This window comes from Notechis scutatus, chromosome 8 (assembly GCF_049901735.1).
Source record: "Notechis scutatus isolate UNSWTSFEM ecotype Mainland chromosome 8, rNotScu1.2, whole genome shotgun sequence".
Taxonomy (NCBI): Eukaryota; Metazoa; Chordata; class Lepidosauria; order Squamata; family Elapidae; genus Notechis; species Notechis scutatus.
Genome location: NC_142016.1, coordinates 8,692,689 through 8,709,783, shown reverse-complemented (window position 1 = coordinate 8,709,783; position 17,095 = coordinate 8,692,689). Strand labels below are relative to the sequence as shown.

At 44.9% G+C, this 17,095-nt stretch overlaps 1 protein-coding gene across 1 annotated transcript in view; it reads left to right on the top strand.

The window, feature by feature from the left end:
* The window catches only part of TFAP2E (transcription factor AP-2 epsilon), a 79,371-nt gene extending 62,276 nt beyond the window's left edge, over positions 1-17,095 (top strand). Inside the window, 3 exon segments of the mRNA XM_026680670.2 lie at positions 703-821; positions 10,580-10,721; positions 15,399-17,095. Coding sequence (XP_026536455.2) covers positions 703-821; positions 10,580-10,721; positions 15,399-15,687 — 550 coding nt within the window. The 3' untranslated portion in view covers positions 15,688-17,095.

The window sequence follows — 17,095 nt, the reverse complement described above, 5'->3', positions numbered from 1 at the left end:
ATTGACCCCAGGTTTACAAACAACTATATGGGTAGTCCTAGACTTACAACCGTAATTGAACCCGGAATTACAGTCACAAGTTGTGGCATCTGTCACTGAGTCACATGACCATGCTTGATTGTACAACCTTTTTTTGCAGTGGTCATTAAGCAAACATCATGGTCATTAAGTGAACTCCGCAGTCATTTAGTCAAGGTCAGAATTGTTAAATGGATTCATTTGACTCGGTAGGCATTTTTTTTTTGCTGGAAACTGGAAATAAACACCAGAAATTGGCAAGAAATACCAAAAATTGCAGTCACATAACCATGTGACATTGCCAGAAGATGTGTATGAGAGCTGATTACCAAGTGCCAAAAATGTGATCACATGACCACAGGGTCGGGGTCATTCGTAAGTCCACAGTCATTAGTAAGTCCACAGAATAAGTAGCCCTCCGGTGGTTTGGTGTAATTTTGAATGGTTGCTAAGGGAGAAGTTAAGCAAGGACCATCTGTATGTGTTTTTTATATTAATTTTGATGCATATAAGAAGTTGTTACCATGAATCCCTACTACATTTTAATTGCAAAATTTACAAATAGTCCTATGACTTTTCCTAGAATTGTTGGAGATCAGATTTTGGAAATTAAGGGTTCCTTAGTTTGTTTGTTTTTTTTAAATCCCATTCAGATTGTTTCATTTTTCTACTTTCCTGTTTTAGGGCAAAATCTAAAAATGGTGGAAGATGTTTAAGAGAAAGGTTGGAGAAGATAGGGTTAAATCTACCAGCTGGAAGGCGCAAAGCAGCAAATGTCACCTTGTTAACGTCCCTGGTGGAAGGTAAGGTTATTCGTGTTTGGCCTGGCAAGGTGTTCTTTTGGGGTTGTGTAGGGATTTAAAACATCTTGTCTTTTTGGACTGCATTCCACAGAAAACCCTGGATAGAGGATTAAAAAAGGAGATTATTTCAGTTCAGTTCAAAGTTTGATGCTTATTTTGGGGTTGAGCCATCACCATCTCCTTAACGCAAGAGTGAGCCATCTATAGCCTACTGCCTGCTGGTTGTTTATTTCCCACAATCTGACAGCCAAACATTGATGAAATGGAGGCATAATTTCTACTGGGCTTTGTGAGGAAATAACAGGAAAACTGCAATCCATGAGGCAGAATTTGCATTATTTTTCCCAAATAAAACATGCATGCAATACACTCACCTGAGTCCTGTTGCCCTACCACTGCAGGTGCCACCAATGCAGAGCATGTGTAACAGTGTCCCCTAAGAATGCAACATGTTACAGAGACAAGTTCTCAGAGATGGATGCAATTAGCAGTGTTGATATAGAGCAGAGTCCTTCACACATCTTAACCCAAAATCATTAATCACAGGGACAGGCAATTTGGTGGTCTCCAGAAGTTTTGGACTTTCATTCCCATTAGCCTCGGGCTTGTAGGAACACTGACAATCAACTGTGAGAATTACAGTCCAGAGCAGTGGTTGCCAACCAATGAGCTGGGGACCACTGGTGCTCGTTGAGAAAATTTTGGTGGTCCACAGAGAAATGTCGCCCCCGAAACAATTAATCCAGGCTGCGCGGGAACACAAGGCTGCACTGCACACATGGCCCGTGGGAACACAAGGTTTGCGTCACTTGCATTGCGAACAACACGAGGTATTGAGGGGAGGGGGGAAAGGGAGGAGGGGGGAACTTGCCCCACTCACCCCATGTGCCTCGCCTGGCCCCCGGGCTGCTTCTTTCCGCTTCTTTTTTCTTCTGCTTTTGGCTTCTTTCTCTCCCCCAAACTCCACCAGAAATGAGTCTTTGGGACCCTGCAAGGCCTCCTGCTCCAAGGGGCTGCGCAGACAAAGACTCATTTCTGGCAGAATTTGGGGGAGAGAAAGAAATACTTCTGCTGCTTCTGCTGCTTTCCTTGCATGAAACCAAAAGTCTCTCTCTCTCTCTCCCCCTGAGAACGGAGCTGGAGATGGTATCCTGCAATCCCAAATAAAGAATGATCGATCGGTAGGAAAACGGGGTGGGGAATTTTCCTGCAGACTTTTTGGGTGATTTTCCCAGGGTCTCTGGTCCGCGGGATTTAAAATGATGAGTTTGGTGGTCCCTGAGGTCCAAAAGGTTGGCGACTCCTGGTCCAGAGCATAAGGAGGACAGAGGGGAAAGCAAGGGTATCAAAGACCTCTAGTGGACATCTCAATGCAAAACCACTGCAGTCTGGACCTGTCTTCTCCTGCACACCATGGTATTGCCATGAAGAGAAATGGGCCTCAAAGGACAGCCTGTATCAGGAAAAGAGTATCAGGAAATCATTGTGATTAAACAGCTCAAACAGACTGTGAAAAAGGGAATATCTTTGACCTTAATATTCATGGAAAATGTGTATGTCTAGTTTAATGAAAAGAAGGACTAGAGGTGACATGATAATGGTCTTCCAAATATCTAATGGGCTGCCACAAAGAAGAGATGGTCAACCTGTTCTCCAAAGCACCTGAAGGCAGGACAAGGAGCCATGGGTGGAAATTTATCAAGGAGGGAAGGAACCTAGAATTAAAGGGAAATTTCCTGACAGTGAGAATGATTAATCAGTGGAAGGGGTGGGTGCTCCATCACTGGAGGTTTTTAAGAAGAGATTGGACAACCATTGTCTGAAATGCTTTAGGACAGTGGTCCCCAACCTTTTTTGTACCACGGCCCAGTACAAAATGATCCACGGACCGGTACCAGCATCAGCACACACGACCAAGGCAAGGCGAGCCAAGCGACCAGCCAGCCGTCCCCCACTTCTCCCCGCTACCTTCAACTCCTCCTTTGTACCTTCTCGCGGTCGATGGGCTTTTCGGGCTCTTTCTTAATCTCCTCCTGAGTAACGCGAGACTCCACCGCCATCGGGACGGCTCTTTGTTCGAAGCCGCCCCCCTCTTCGACGAAACTAAGGTGCGAGGATTCCTTCAGCACCCAAACGCCACTTTCCAACTGATGACCGACAAGCTCACCCGGAAGCACTTTCTCAAGCACCATCGAAACAAGATGGCGGCGCCCAAGCAAAGTAGGCCCTACTTCCATTCTTTGCAGCCCGGTACAAAATGATCCACGGACCGGTACTGGTCTGGGGGCCGGTGGTTGGGGACCCCTGCTTTAGGGTTTCCTGCTTGAGCAGAGGGTTGGACTAGTAGATCTCCAAGGTCCCTTCCAAGTCTGTCATTCTTTTCTGTGCCTCTGGCTTTCTACTTTGTTTGTGGGAAGCTTGAAGAGTTCTTCCAAATTTCTCTTGGCAGTGTTGTTTGCGCTGATTAGCTAGTATAGGTAATCCTCAACTTACAACCATTCACTTAGTGGCCATTGGAGATTACAATGGCCGTGTGAGAGGATTTATAACCAGTCCCATCACTGATGACTATCACAGCATCCCCACAGTCACATGATCAACATTTGGACGCTTGGCAACCGGCGTGTGTTTATGTTCTTTGCAGCATCCCTAGGTCACGTGATAAGCTTTTACAACCTTCCCAGCCGGCTTCCGCCAGGCAGAGTCAATGGGGGAAGCCAGGTGCGCTTAACGACTGCTTGATTCATTTAACAAATGTAGTGATTCGCTTAATAACCGACACAGAGAAAAATTGGATGAGATTCATTTAAACAACTGCCTCGCTTAATAATGGAAATTCTGACTGCAAGTCAAGTGGTAAGGTCTGATCATTGCAGTTAGATTAGATTAATAGAGTTGGAAGGGACCCTTGTAGGTCATCTAGTCCAACCCCGCCTCCCCCAAGCAGGAGACCCTACATCATTTCTGACAAATGCAGAGGTGGCATTCAGCAGGTTCTGAGCAGTTCTGGAGAACCGGTAGCGGAAATTTTGAGTAGTTCGGAGAACCGGCCAATACCACCTCTGACTGGCCCCGCCCCCATCTATTCTCCACCTCCCATCGAGTCCCAGCTGATTGGCTGGGTCTTCTTTGGTTGCCCTGCACAGGAGAAGGGAGCTGGAAAGCAGGTCAGTGGGGTGGGGAGAGAATGGGGATTTTGCAGTATCCTTCCCCCTGCCATGCCCACCAAGCCACGCCCACAGAACCGGTAGTAACAAAAATTGAATCCCACCACTGGACGACTGGCAGTCCAATGTCTTCTTGAAAGCCTCCTGTGATGGAAGCCCCCACAACTTCTGAAGGTAATTGTTTTGGAGAGTGCTGCTTTCCATCAAGGAAGCCTCTCTGGCTGCCTACGCTTACGCTTTGCAACCGGAGCGTGACGCCCCAGGTGGCTTTCCCAACACTTGAACAGGAGTAAATGGAGAGCAGGAAGGCAGCAAATACTTGGAGCAATGAAAAGCCGGGAGGAGGAGGAGGAGGAGGAGGAGGAGGAGGAGGAAAGGGGTTGGACAGAGGATGATGCAGTGAAAGTGATATTTCTCTTGAAATACAGGCAGTCCGTGACTTGCAACCCCACAACTGAGCCTCAAATCGATGTCGCTAAGTGAGCTTTGCCCCATTTTACAACCTTTCTTGCCACGGTTGTTAAGTGAATCTCTGCAGTTACTAAGTGAATCTGACCTCCCCATGGACTTTTGCTTGCCAGAAGGTCGCTAAAGGGGATCACACCGCGACCGTCATAAAGACGAGCCAGTTGCCAAGCATCTGAATTTTGACCAGGGGATGCTACAACGGTCCTAAGTGTGAAAAGTGGTCCCTAAGTCAGGTTTTTTTTTCCAGTTGTAACCGTGAACGGTCATGAAATGAACGGTTGCAAATCGAGGACCGCCTGTACGTACAAGAGCCTCACGCTGCTTCCTTCCCTTGGACAATTCACCAAGGTTTTCTTCTTGGAAGGCGAAGGCGATTTGACCGGATTGAGGGAGAACCGGTGAGGGGGAAAGAAAAGGCTGCAAGATTTCTCGGCTTGTCACCAACTGCCCATCAGAGGAGTTCTTGTCACCTGGACGGCTTCGATGCGAAACGTCACGATGGGTAGAAAGGCCCTCCTTGCATTGGGGATGGTCTCCGTTCCGCGGTCTATTGTGATGGAAAGGCAGCTGCTGGAGAAGGACAGAAGGAAGACCCTTGGCTTTTGTTGGCAGCAGATGAAACGGGGGTGTTGCAGGAGGCTGAGGTGGTTCGTAAAGGCAGCTTTGGGACTGGAGGCTCCTGAATGGTTTATTTCCATGAGAAGAGGAGGAGATGGAGGAGGAGGAGGAGGAGGGCAGGGAAACAAGCAATTCGGGCTCAGCCCAGACAGCTGGGAGCTGTCATTGACTGCCGATCAGGGGGCGGTCAGTGTAAATGACAGATGATAGCTTGTTTGCCCAAGGACAATAAGTCCTACCCCACAAAGCATGGCCCTTCCTTTGAGGACTTCTTCAACGGCAACCCTCTATTTGCAGGGCTCTTCAGGGTAAATGAAGTCTAGGAAAGGGCATTGAGGGTGGGTGGGTGGGCTGGAGGATTTCCACCCCCTATTTAGCACTTCCAGGCCTTCCAGGGGGTTGGCATCATAAATGTCTCCTATTTGCTGCCCCAGCTTTTCCAACGAAGGACATTGAAATAGACGAGATCACAATTTTGCATTGCTGCTTAAACATCCCAGCATGCAAACCAGGGTCTCCTGTTCTGGCCCAGCATTTCCTCTTGTTTCCTTTTGTTTGTTTGTCCCAAAAAAGAAGAAGAAGTTTCTTGGATGAGAAGTGAAATGTCTTCCAAGGAAAAACAAACAAAAAAATTCCCTATTGTCTCTTGAAAAAAAAAAAGCACTTTGGGGACAGCCATGATCTGGATGACTGAGAATCTCCATCGGCTTTTGTTTGTTTGTTTGGTTTTTCGGAAAGGCTTTGCTAGATCTGAAGCACCGCCAAATCTTAGGTTCGTGGAATGGCCTTCTTTTGGGAAAAGCAGCCTGGCCTGTTTGCATTCCTGTTAAGTGTTAACAATCCTCCCCCCACCCACTCGCCCTTCCCAAAAGTCTAGATTAAATAAAGAAGAATAAAAACTGAATTGAACAAGCTAATAAAACAGATAAAACTTATTTAAATGCCCCGAGAAGGTTTGCTTGTCATAAGGGTCCGAAGGAAAGCTGGAGAGTCTGTTCCCATTTGGATCCCTGCAACTGAGAAATGAGTTGGATTCAAGGCTGCCTCCAATTCACTTCTTTGATGAACCTGCAAGTCGAATTGATCATTTGATAACACAGAGACCATGGTGGAATGAAACACTGGGCGTTCCCACAGGGCACCCCAGAGGGCAGGATCCAGGAAAATTTTCCCCCAAATTCCCATTTTCAGACGAAATCTTTGCAATCCAGTAAGAAAAAAGGCAGAGGACATTTTCTGCACAGCAAAGCTCCCGATCTCCTTGGAGCGACTGCAGTCAGGAAGGGGGATCCATCATTCTGTGCAAATGCCCCTGCCTTGGTGAAAATTGATCCAGCTTCAGGCATGGCCGTGGAAGTAATCGGAGCGGATGGGCGATCGATCACACCCCAGCTCTCGAACTCAGGTTACACAGACAGAGTTAATTCATCTTCCCTCCTCCCCCTGCTGTGCGGGTTAAGCCATCCATCCTATAATGTGTTAACCTACTTGCTGGCCTCGCTGTCTACCTCAGTGTGAGGCCTGGGCCTCTCCGTCAGTCCTTCTGAGAAGAATCGGCTATCAAATCCTACAAGGTTCCAGCCCTCATGGTTATACGGGCCAATGCCTATCAATCTCAGAAGAAAGGCAGCCGATGTCAGAGGGCGGCCAGAGATCTGGGGGAGATCAGTTCAAGTCCAACCACACCAGGAAAGACCCCCTGGAGACATCACTTTACTCAGTCCAGCCTACCTCACAAGGCTGTTGTAAGGGATAAAGTGGAAGTGGGAATACGCCATGCCAGTGATTCTCAACCTGTTCTTCACCACGGATGACCTCCCTAAATACCTTTTCTGGCCATGGACCCCCCAAGACCTAACTCAAGATTTAAATCCTAACTTTTTTTTTTCAAGTCTTCATGGACCCTCTGTAATGACATCAGGGCCACCCAGTGTTGTGCTTTGCCGGCAGCCAGTGTGGATTGAAGAGATATTGGACAGTGAGGAAGAATGGGGACCAGTCAGGGAGTCTGGCGAGGACTTGGACGAGGGTCCTGCATCCGATGCAGGGATGGGGCCAGGACCGTCTGAGCGTGGGGTGTTGCCTTCGGAGTCTGGCAGCAGCGAGGCAAAGGACCCCAGGGAGCCTGTTCCCAGGGCGCGTATGTGCAGAACTGCTAGAAGGCGAGAGCAGCTGAAACAAAAGGGGCGACTCGGGAGTAGGGCTGGGAGGTGATTGCCCCTCCCATCAGGGATAAAAGTCAGACCTCAATGACGAAAAGCTTTGCAGGAAGCAAAGCAGTTCAGTAATCTCTGAGTACTTCTTGAAGCTCGGTACTCTGGTCGGTTTTTTTCTAGGTTTTTGGGTTGGTTGATGTTAGCCTTAATTGGACTTCTGTTTCTTGGCAGCATTCTGAAGCACTGAAAAGCGTGCTCTTATCTGGAGGAACGGTGTATAATGAATTTTGGCTGGGAATGCAAGTAATTCCCAGTGTTGCATTAAAATAGTTTTATTTTTAAAATCAGCTTGTGTTTTATTAAGTTTGACAAAGCTAGGTCAGAACACACAGGAGTCCTCAGACCATAGGTTGAGAACCACTGATCCAGTAGTGGGATTCAAATTTTTTTTACTACCGGTTCTGTGGGTGTGGCTTGGTGAGTGTGGCAAGAGAAGGATATTGTAAAATCTCCAATCAGAGGTGGGATTTGCCGGTTCTCTGAACTACTCAAACTTTCCGTTACCAGTTCTCCAGAACTGGTCAGAACCTGCTGAATACCACCTGTGCACTGATCTATACTGTATACCACCTGGATCAATTGAAGGAAATGTGAGATAGAAATACAACACCCACACACGAATACCTACGCACACATACTATATACATATACAGTACCTACACAAACACACACATGTATTCCTCAACTTATAACCAGTCGCTTAGTGGCTATTTGAGGTTCCAAGCAGACCTACCTGGAAGGTTCTTACAACCCATATTTGAAGTCCCAATGGTCACATTGGCTCGCTTAACAATCACAACGATTCATGTAACGACCGCCACAAAAAAAAGGTATAATTGGATCAGTCACATGACTGGCCTGCTTTACAACTGTCAAGTATTACAAGCATAGGACATAACTCAAGGACTACTACCTATATATATATAAATCCATAACTACTACACTTGCGACAAAGATCACATCGGCCTACGCATTTTTCCTTTGTAGAGTACAAGTAATCAAATAAAAATAAAATAATGCAACATAATGGAAAAATATTAATAATTATTATTACATGCAAATATAATAAAATAATGCCATCATAAAACAAAGTAAAATTTTGATATATAAAGTGAAAAAAAAAGATTAATAAAATAACATACAAATAGTATAATATAGTAAAACAAAAATAATGAAGTGAATTATAAATACTGTAAAAATAATAGCATAAAAAGCTTCAATGCAATTACAGTATTGTCTTTTGCATTAATTTGGCAACAACAATAACAGCACTGAAAGCTGATGGAAAATTAAAACCAAATTATCCTTTTCCAATCCTAAGAATAGCTGTGTAATCTTCTCCTTTGTCTTCCCTTCCTGTTCTCCCCACAATTCTACGTCCTGATGGCTCTGTGGTGGTGGCCCTATTTTTCTTGCCCTTCCCCCCACGGGACATAATTTGAAGAGATGCACCCCATCAACTCTTGACAACTTGCTCTGCTTTTTAGAATGATGGGCTGTGTTTATGCAGCCCACTTTATCCAAGATGATTACCCAAAAGCTATGTTAGTCTGTGGCAAAAAAAAAAAAAAAATGACACGGCATCTGGTAGCATCTTATTCGTTTATTGATTTATCTGGTTCTCTAATCTAATTAAATTTATTTATTTAGCCACTTAGAGTTGTCTTGGCAAGATGGGCAGCATTAGAACTCTAATAATAAATACATACATAATAATTTAAATAACTGCTTATTTCATGCCTAGGGCTTTGAGCAGCATACACAATTATTGTAAAACACAAAGCTAAACAACCAACATAATTCTAACACAACCTCCCAAAAACCAGGTTTAAAAAGTTTTTTTTTTTTTTTTTTAAAAAGATATTTGTCCAGTCTAACCAATGTGTCTTCTGCATTTAACCAGGTTGGTTAAAACCACAGCAGCTGTATTCACTGACTTAGTATAAACCTTGGTTAGCTTATTTTGTGACTGAGTGGGTTTGGGCCACTGCAGCTCCCAGTCACTCTGGCCAGATGGACCCTTACAGAAGGGGAGGGAATGACCAAGTGAGTTGTGTTGTCAATTCCCCACTCCTTTTGTGCTTGCCTTGTGACATAACAAGCAAAGACCTGGGTCATGTCACCTTGACATGCCTCCTATTCTTATGACAAGAGTTCCTTTTAGTGCAGTCGGTGATTATGGCCCAGTCTCCAATCCCTCTGGATCCCACTGGGCTGGGCGAGGCAATGAGATGCTGTAGTGGCAGTTTATGAAACACCGTGGCTCCTCTCACACTTAAGTCTAAGATGCTGATGCTGTACAGTTGATCTAATCAGATAATTGGTTCAAATGCAGCAAATGGCTACAGGTAGTCCTCCAACTTACAACCATTCATTTAGTGACTGTTTGAATTGGAACTTGCATTCAGAAGTTGTGGTTACTCCATCACTGGAGGCTTTTAAGAAGAGTAACAATCCGCCAAAAGCAGAACTCTGAGGCAAGTAGATTCCTCAAAGAACATGTTTATTGGATACATCATATTGGCACAGCTAGTGAAAACCAGCTCTAAAAGTTCCCACGGTTTTAGTGCCTACGGTAATTAAAACGGCAAATATTTCCCTCCCCAGATGTCACCCAGTCACCTTGTCCAATGAAAGTAGCTGGTAGGTTGCTTGGTCCTTCCTCTCCTCCTTCAACTGCCACCTGTTGGGATGACCTTGGTTCCCATAAGAAATTGTTTTCACCGTTAGCCAGTCTATTTACTTCCCGCTCCCTTTCCCCGCTTCAAAATTCGTGGCAACTATGAGGCTTCAGCTGGGTTTGCTTCAGAGTTGACAAAGAGACTGGACAGCCATTGTGTCTGAAATGATGTGTAGGGTCTCCTGCCTGAGCAGGGGGTTGGACTAGAAGACCTCCAAGGTCCCCTCCAACTCTGTTATTCTGTTTCAATGGCACTGAAAAAAGTGACTTATGACCCTTGCACCATCCCTATGCTCACAGGATCCAAATTTGGATGCTTGACAACTGTCATGTCTTTATGATGGTTGCAATGTCCCAGGGTCATGTAAATCACTTTCTGGCAAGCCAAGTCAAAGTCAGCAAAGTCAAAAAGCTAGATTCATTTAACAACCTATTACTAACTTAAAAGCTGCAGTGATTCACTTAAGGACTGTGGCAAGAAAGGTCGTAAAATGAGGCAAAACTCACTTAGCAATGGAAATTCTGGCCCCAATTGTGGTCATACGTTGAGACTACTACCTGTACCATCCCAGCTTGATTTTCCTTCTTATGGGTGCTCTAATTTTCCAGGGGAGGCTGTTCATCTTGCTCGAGACTTCGGTTATGTGTGCGAAACAGAGTTCCCAGCCAAGGCAGCAGCAGAATATCTCTGCCGCCAGCACTCGGATCCCAGCGAGCTCCACGCCCGGAAAAACATGCTTTTAGCAACCAAGTAAGTAATAGGATCCCACCTGTGGTGGAAGACAAGCGAGCATGAAAGTCGGCTTGAAGGATAACGCACACGTTTTTGCAATTATGCACGATGGCAGTGCAGAAAATCCAATAAGTGTTAATAGAAAGCTGTATTATTTCTCACAATGGAAAAAAGATGGATGGGGAAAAGTGGATTTGGTGAAAATTAAACTGTTTTATTCAGGTCTGTTTCCATTGGGAAATTGCTCTTGCTTTTTTTCATATGGAAAATAGGGGAGAGGGAAAGGAATATATAGACTTTAGTTTGAAGAATAATTGCATAAGTGTAGAAATGGTATATAGTAACTAAATGTAATGCAAAAAGTTGAGGCTGTAAATCTAGTTACTATTTCACTGTACTGTACTGGAAAGAGTCAGAAGTCAATGCTTTCCTGTACCCCCTTTTTATTTTTATTTAAATTTATTTTATATTATAAAACACCTTTGTAAAATATTGGAAATATTTCATTGAAGGGTTAGGAGTAGTTGCAGGTGGCAAATTATAAATATACAGACTTCTCCATTGCACTGATCATTAAAAGTATAGGTGGTATTCCACCTAATACTACAATCAAGTGGACAAGAAGTAATGGATGCAGCTTATCAAAGAGAGATCCAGTTTAGCTTAAGGAGAAATTTCCTTTTTTTCCCTGTAAAGTTTTTTTTTAAACATACACCAGTATCATTTCATGGATAGTGTAGGATCTGATTATCATTCATTTTGGTACAAAAATAGTATTGCTACAGATAAAGATTATACTACCTGAGACTTCTCAGGAAACAGCAACTGAATGAAAAACTGCTGGTGACCTTCTACCGCTGCACCAGAGAGCATTTTAACTTGCTGCACCTCTGTATGGTTTGCCAATTGCACCGTGGCAGATAGGAAAGCACTCCAGAGGGTTAATGTCATTTCCCAGAAGATCATTGGTTGCCCTCTCCCCTCTTTGGAAGAGCTTTATAGCTCCTGCTGCCCTAAGAAAAGTTCAAAACATTATTAAACATCCATCTCATCCTGGGCACCCTTTTTTCGAACTATTACCCTCTGGCAGACGGTATAGGATAATAAAAACAAGGACAAATAGACTGAAAAACAGCTTCTATCCCAGGGCAGTAACTCTTTTGAATTCTGTTGTATAATGTAGTGTTGGTGCAATGTTGGGGGTTTCAGTTCAATGTGTGGAGTGTGAAGGATGTACGTTTGTGTTTATTTTCATGGTCATGATGTGCACTGAAGATGGTGTTTGATTTTGTTTGATTTCATTGTACGAGGTGCAATGACAATAAAGTAAACTAAACTAAAACGAAATAAATATAAATATAAATTCAAAAAGGAAGGAGTATGGGAGGCAAGTCAAAAAGAGAAGAAGTGGAATTTCCAAGAGGATGAGAGATGATGGATAGGAAGGATTTTTATCTAAAAAAAAAAGGCTGTATTAAAAATTAGAATAAAGGAAAAAATTAGAAATAGGGGACAATATTGTTATACGTATTTTTATTTAACATGTCTAAAGTGAATGTTAGAGGATAAGATCAGACTTTGAAAGAGGATCTTTGCTCAATAATTATGCTATTACTATTAGAAGGATGTAGCAAATACTGAACAATTGCAAAAGGAAGGATTATGTGTTAATACCAAGGAGAAATTTCCTGACAGTGAGAACAATTAATCTGTGGAACGACTTGCCTCCAAAAGTTGTGGCTCACTGAAGGTTTTTAAAAAGAGATGGGACACCCATTTGTCTGGAATGGTATAGGGCAGGGGTCTCCAACCTTGGCAACTTTAAGACTTGCGGACTTCAACTCCCAGAGTTCCTCAGCCAGCTTTTATAGAAGACAGCAACACCACCTCCTCTATGGATTTCATGATCAGATCGGTAAACATGATAGTCTCTTACTGAGGTAATGGAGTCAGGGAGAGATGCGTTGAGGCATATTTCACAGACAAATATGATGTCGAATTTAGCCGTATTTAGTAAGAGGAGAAATTCAGGTATTTTATTTACAAGGCTTCTTGCATTGAGTAGCTTGCATTTAAGGCCAGTTGTAGTTGGAATTGAGGTAGTTGGGGGCGTACATGCCTAGTCTTGGGTGATGGTGGATTGGTTGAAGTAGGGTTGGATGCTGAGTTGTGGGTTGTGTGACTTTCTTTTGATACAGTCTGCATGGTAATCAATGTACAGGTCCTACTCTCCATTGTCTAGACAATTTTTGAGTTCTGTGCATAGTATACGGGAGCGGGCACATTGCTGTAAGTTTAGGTTAGGACGAGATCGGAGGTTTTTATGGTTGGTGTTGTTTTTGGCGAGTGAATTTATAGTATAAATGAATTTAGGTTTGCTTAATTCATTTTTGGAAATGACCCTGCAGAAGCGTGGGGCCACAGAGCCGTCTCTGTTTTTGAGCTCTCGGCCAATGCGGGAAATGTCAAGTATTTCATCAGGGGAGATGGTTGATGCTTGATAGTCACCGATGATGTTGCGGACAATTGTGATATCATCATTGTCATTGATGTCCTCTAGACCCAATAAGATGGCGTTAGGACGCTTTCGTTCACGCTCGACAGCTTCTCTACGAATCTTAAAGTTGCCACGGTTGGAGGCTCCTGGTATAGGGTCTCCTCCTTAAGCAGGGGGTTGGACTAGAAGACCTTCAAGGCCTCTTCCAATTCTGTTACTTTGCAATTCTGTAACCATTAGTTTTACAAGTGTTCAAAGTTACACCAGCACAGAAAAAAAGTGAGTTACAACCAGTCCCTACACTTGCAACCATTGCAGCATCCTGGGGTCACATGATCACCATTTGCAACCTTCCCAGCCAACTTCTAACAAGCAAAGTCAACAAGGGAAACTAGATTTGCACTGATTCACTTAGCAGTTGCAGTGATTCGCTTAACAAAAAGGTGATAAAATCATATGTGTCTCACTGTGTTGCAATGGAAATTCTAGTCCCAGTTGTGGTCGTAAGTCGAGGACCACCTGCACAGAGAATCTTTGCAAAGAGCCTGTAGATCCTTTGGAAAGGTTAGGGAATTATACCTGGGGGGTCTGCAGGAGTATCAGCAAGGCGTCAAAATGAGCATAACTTTGTCGGGTACGAGATCACCTGTGCCCTTCTTCCCACCTTAAACATCCCATTTAATATATTTAAATATCTTAAATGATATTTAAATATCATTTATTTTCCAAAGCGCCTGAGGGCAGGACAAGAAACAATGAATGTTCAAGGAGAGAAGCAACCTGGAACTAAGGAGAAACTTACTAACAGTGACCAGGAACAGCTTTCCTTCAGAAGTTGTAGGTGCCTCATTACTAGATGCTTTTAAACAAAGCTGGACCGGCACTTGTCTGAAATGGTATAGGGCAGTGACGGCAGGGGTGGGATTCTACCGGTTCGCACCTATTCGCTAGAATCAGTTGTTAACATTCTAAGCAGTTTGGAGAACCAGTTGTTAGAAGAAATTACTGGTCTAATCCTGTAAGGAAGGCAGGAAGGAAACATTCTGGTGTTGCTTGCAGAAACTGCCTCTCCGTTAACCCTTATTACGTTCTTGGCAGGACTAGACTTCCTGTCTCAGGAACGTCTCTGGAGTTTCCCCCCCCCTCCTTTGCTGGTCCTTTGCTTGTGTGGAGTGACCATTCAAAGTTACAATGGCACTGAAAAAAGTGATTTATGACCCTTTTTCACACTTACGACTGTTGCACCATCCCCACAGTCATGAGAGGCCAGGCGAGGAGATGCGTGCCTCGATGTGAGTGATGTTGACTTGGCCACGCCCAGCCAGTCACATGACCACCAAGCCATGCCCACCAACTAAACCATGCCCACTGAATCGGTTGTTAAAAAATTTAAATCCCGCCCCTGAGTGACGGTGAACTTTTTCGCCACTGAGTGCCCAAAGTGCATGCGCCCCACCACCCTATGCATACAAACCCACCCCCCATGCATGTACGGCAGAGACCTGAAGACAAGACCAACTGGCCGGTGGGAGGCGCGTGCGCATACACGGCGAAGCTGACCTGGGGCCATGGGGTGCATGCCCAGAGAGAGGGCTCTGCATGCTACCTGTGGCACGTGTGCCATAGGTTTGCCACCATGGGTACAGGGTCTCCTGCTTGTGCAGGTGGCTGGGCTAGAGCAGTGGCCCCCAACCTTTTTTGTGCCACGGCCCGGTACCGGCATCACAAAATGATCCACGCCCCGGTACCGGCATCAGCATGCATGGCAAGGCGAGCCGAGCGACTGGCCAGCCAGCCGTCCCCCGCTTCTCCCCGCCACCTTCAACTCCTCCTTTGTACCTTTGTCGATGGGCTTCGGGACGGCTTCAGGACGGTCGCTCGGCTCGCCTTGCCTTGGGTGCTGAAAGAATCCTCGCGCCTTAGTTTTGTTCGAAGCCACACACACCCTTCAATGAAACTAAGGCGCGAAGATTCCTTCAGGACCCAAACGCTACTTTCCAACCGGAAAAGCTCACCGGAAGCACTTTCTCATCAAAACAAGATGGCGGCGCCCAGCAATCCGGCGGCCCGGTAGAAAATGTTCCATGGACCGGTACCGGTCTGGGGCCCGGGGGTTTGGGACCCCTGGGCTAGAGGACCTCCAAGGTCCCTTCCAACTCTCTTCTGATTCTCATTCATTTCCCTTTTTCTCACTCCAGGCAAATCTGCAAAGAGTTTGCTGATATGATGGCTCAAGATCGCTCCCCTCTGGGAAACAGCCGCCCGACCCTCATCTTGGAACCTGGCGTTCAGAGCTGCTTGACGCACTTCAGTTTAATCACCCATGGTTTTGGAGGGCCGGCGATCTGCGCCGCTCTCACCGCGTTCCAGAACTACTTGGTGGAGTCCCTCAAAGGGCTTGACAAAATGTTCATGAACAGCACAGGCAACGGCCACTCGGCTGGTGACTCCAAAACCTCAGAAAAGGATGTTAAGCATCGGAAATGACCCCGTCCGCAGGCAGTGACCCTTTGCATCTCCCCCATCGGAGGGCTCCTTCTCATTTCCAGGATGTGAGAGACAGGAAGGTCCTTCAACAGTCTTGGAAGTGTTGCGGGGGCGGGAGGAGGGAGATTGATCAACCCACCTCTCTCCTGCCAGGTTTTCCAAACTGTGACGAATGCATTTTTGAAATCGAGTCGATGAAAAAGAGAAGATTGAAGAAGAAGAAGAAGAAGAAGAAGAAGAGGCCGAGCCAACCTCAGCACCGGAAGAAATTAGTTAGTGGTTCGGGTTGACACATTGGATTTTTCCATAGGAGAGACTGGGAAGCCTGGTTATATGTGCAATTATTTTGATGATTTTATGTCTTTCTTTGGAAAAAAAAAATCCATGCTCAGAAAAGAAAGGTTGGGATTATCCAGGCAGCATTGCCAAGGAGCAAGCCGAGACGAAGAGGCCTTCAGGTAAAATCTAGAGAAGGTCTTTTCAGAATCAAGGCCTGTTTAGAGTCAAAGAGTACTGGATTTTTTTTTGACTCATGCAACAGGCCTGGACACCTGCAAGAGAGAGAGAGAGAGAGAGAGAGAGAGAGAGAGAGAGAGAGAAGGCTCCATCAGCACTTCTTTCCATCACAATCTTACAAATCACAATTCCTAAAGTTTGACGTGGCTTTCCTTTGCTACAATTTTGTGGCGAAGAAAACATCCCAGGGATACAATCTTGGGAAATGTTGTACAACTCTGTTTACCCATTTTTTTGGGGGTGCAGTGAGGCCTCATGGTGAAGGTGCTGATAGAGCCATCTTGGTAGCCCCCACCCCAACACGAAAGGGGACAACATCCCTGCTCTTAGCCACTCTCTCTTCCCGCAAAGGGTCACTTCAGTTTCTCTGCAGGTGAGAGAGGTCGTCCAACCCAGCCTCCCTTTCCAAGTTCTGAAACATTCATAATGCTATTAATGTTAAATAATGGAACCATAAATTAATAATTGATCTGAAGCACAAGACTAGCCCTTGAAGGAGAGGCCAAACGGAACTATAATAAAATCTGTATATATTTATTTATGTGTAATTAAATAAATAAAAAAAGTTTTAACATGTCCAGTGTGCATTATTTAAAATGACTTTAAGTTGGGACCTTTAGGGTGGTTGTTTTTTTTCTTCCCCATTATGAAAAGGAAAGTCAGTCCTTGCCATTTTCGGGGATGAGGTTTTGGAACGCACACAGGGGAGCATGGATTAGAGTTTGCAATGCACATAAATTAAGAGGCATTTCAGCACATTTGGAATTCCCCTCTCCCCCACTTCTGCCTTTTGTACTTCCTGTGGTTTCTCTGGAAAAGCTGCAATAGATGTATGAATTCCGCCCAACAAAAATGTCACCGTTATTATCTGAATAAAATCTCTTTTTATTTA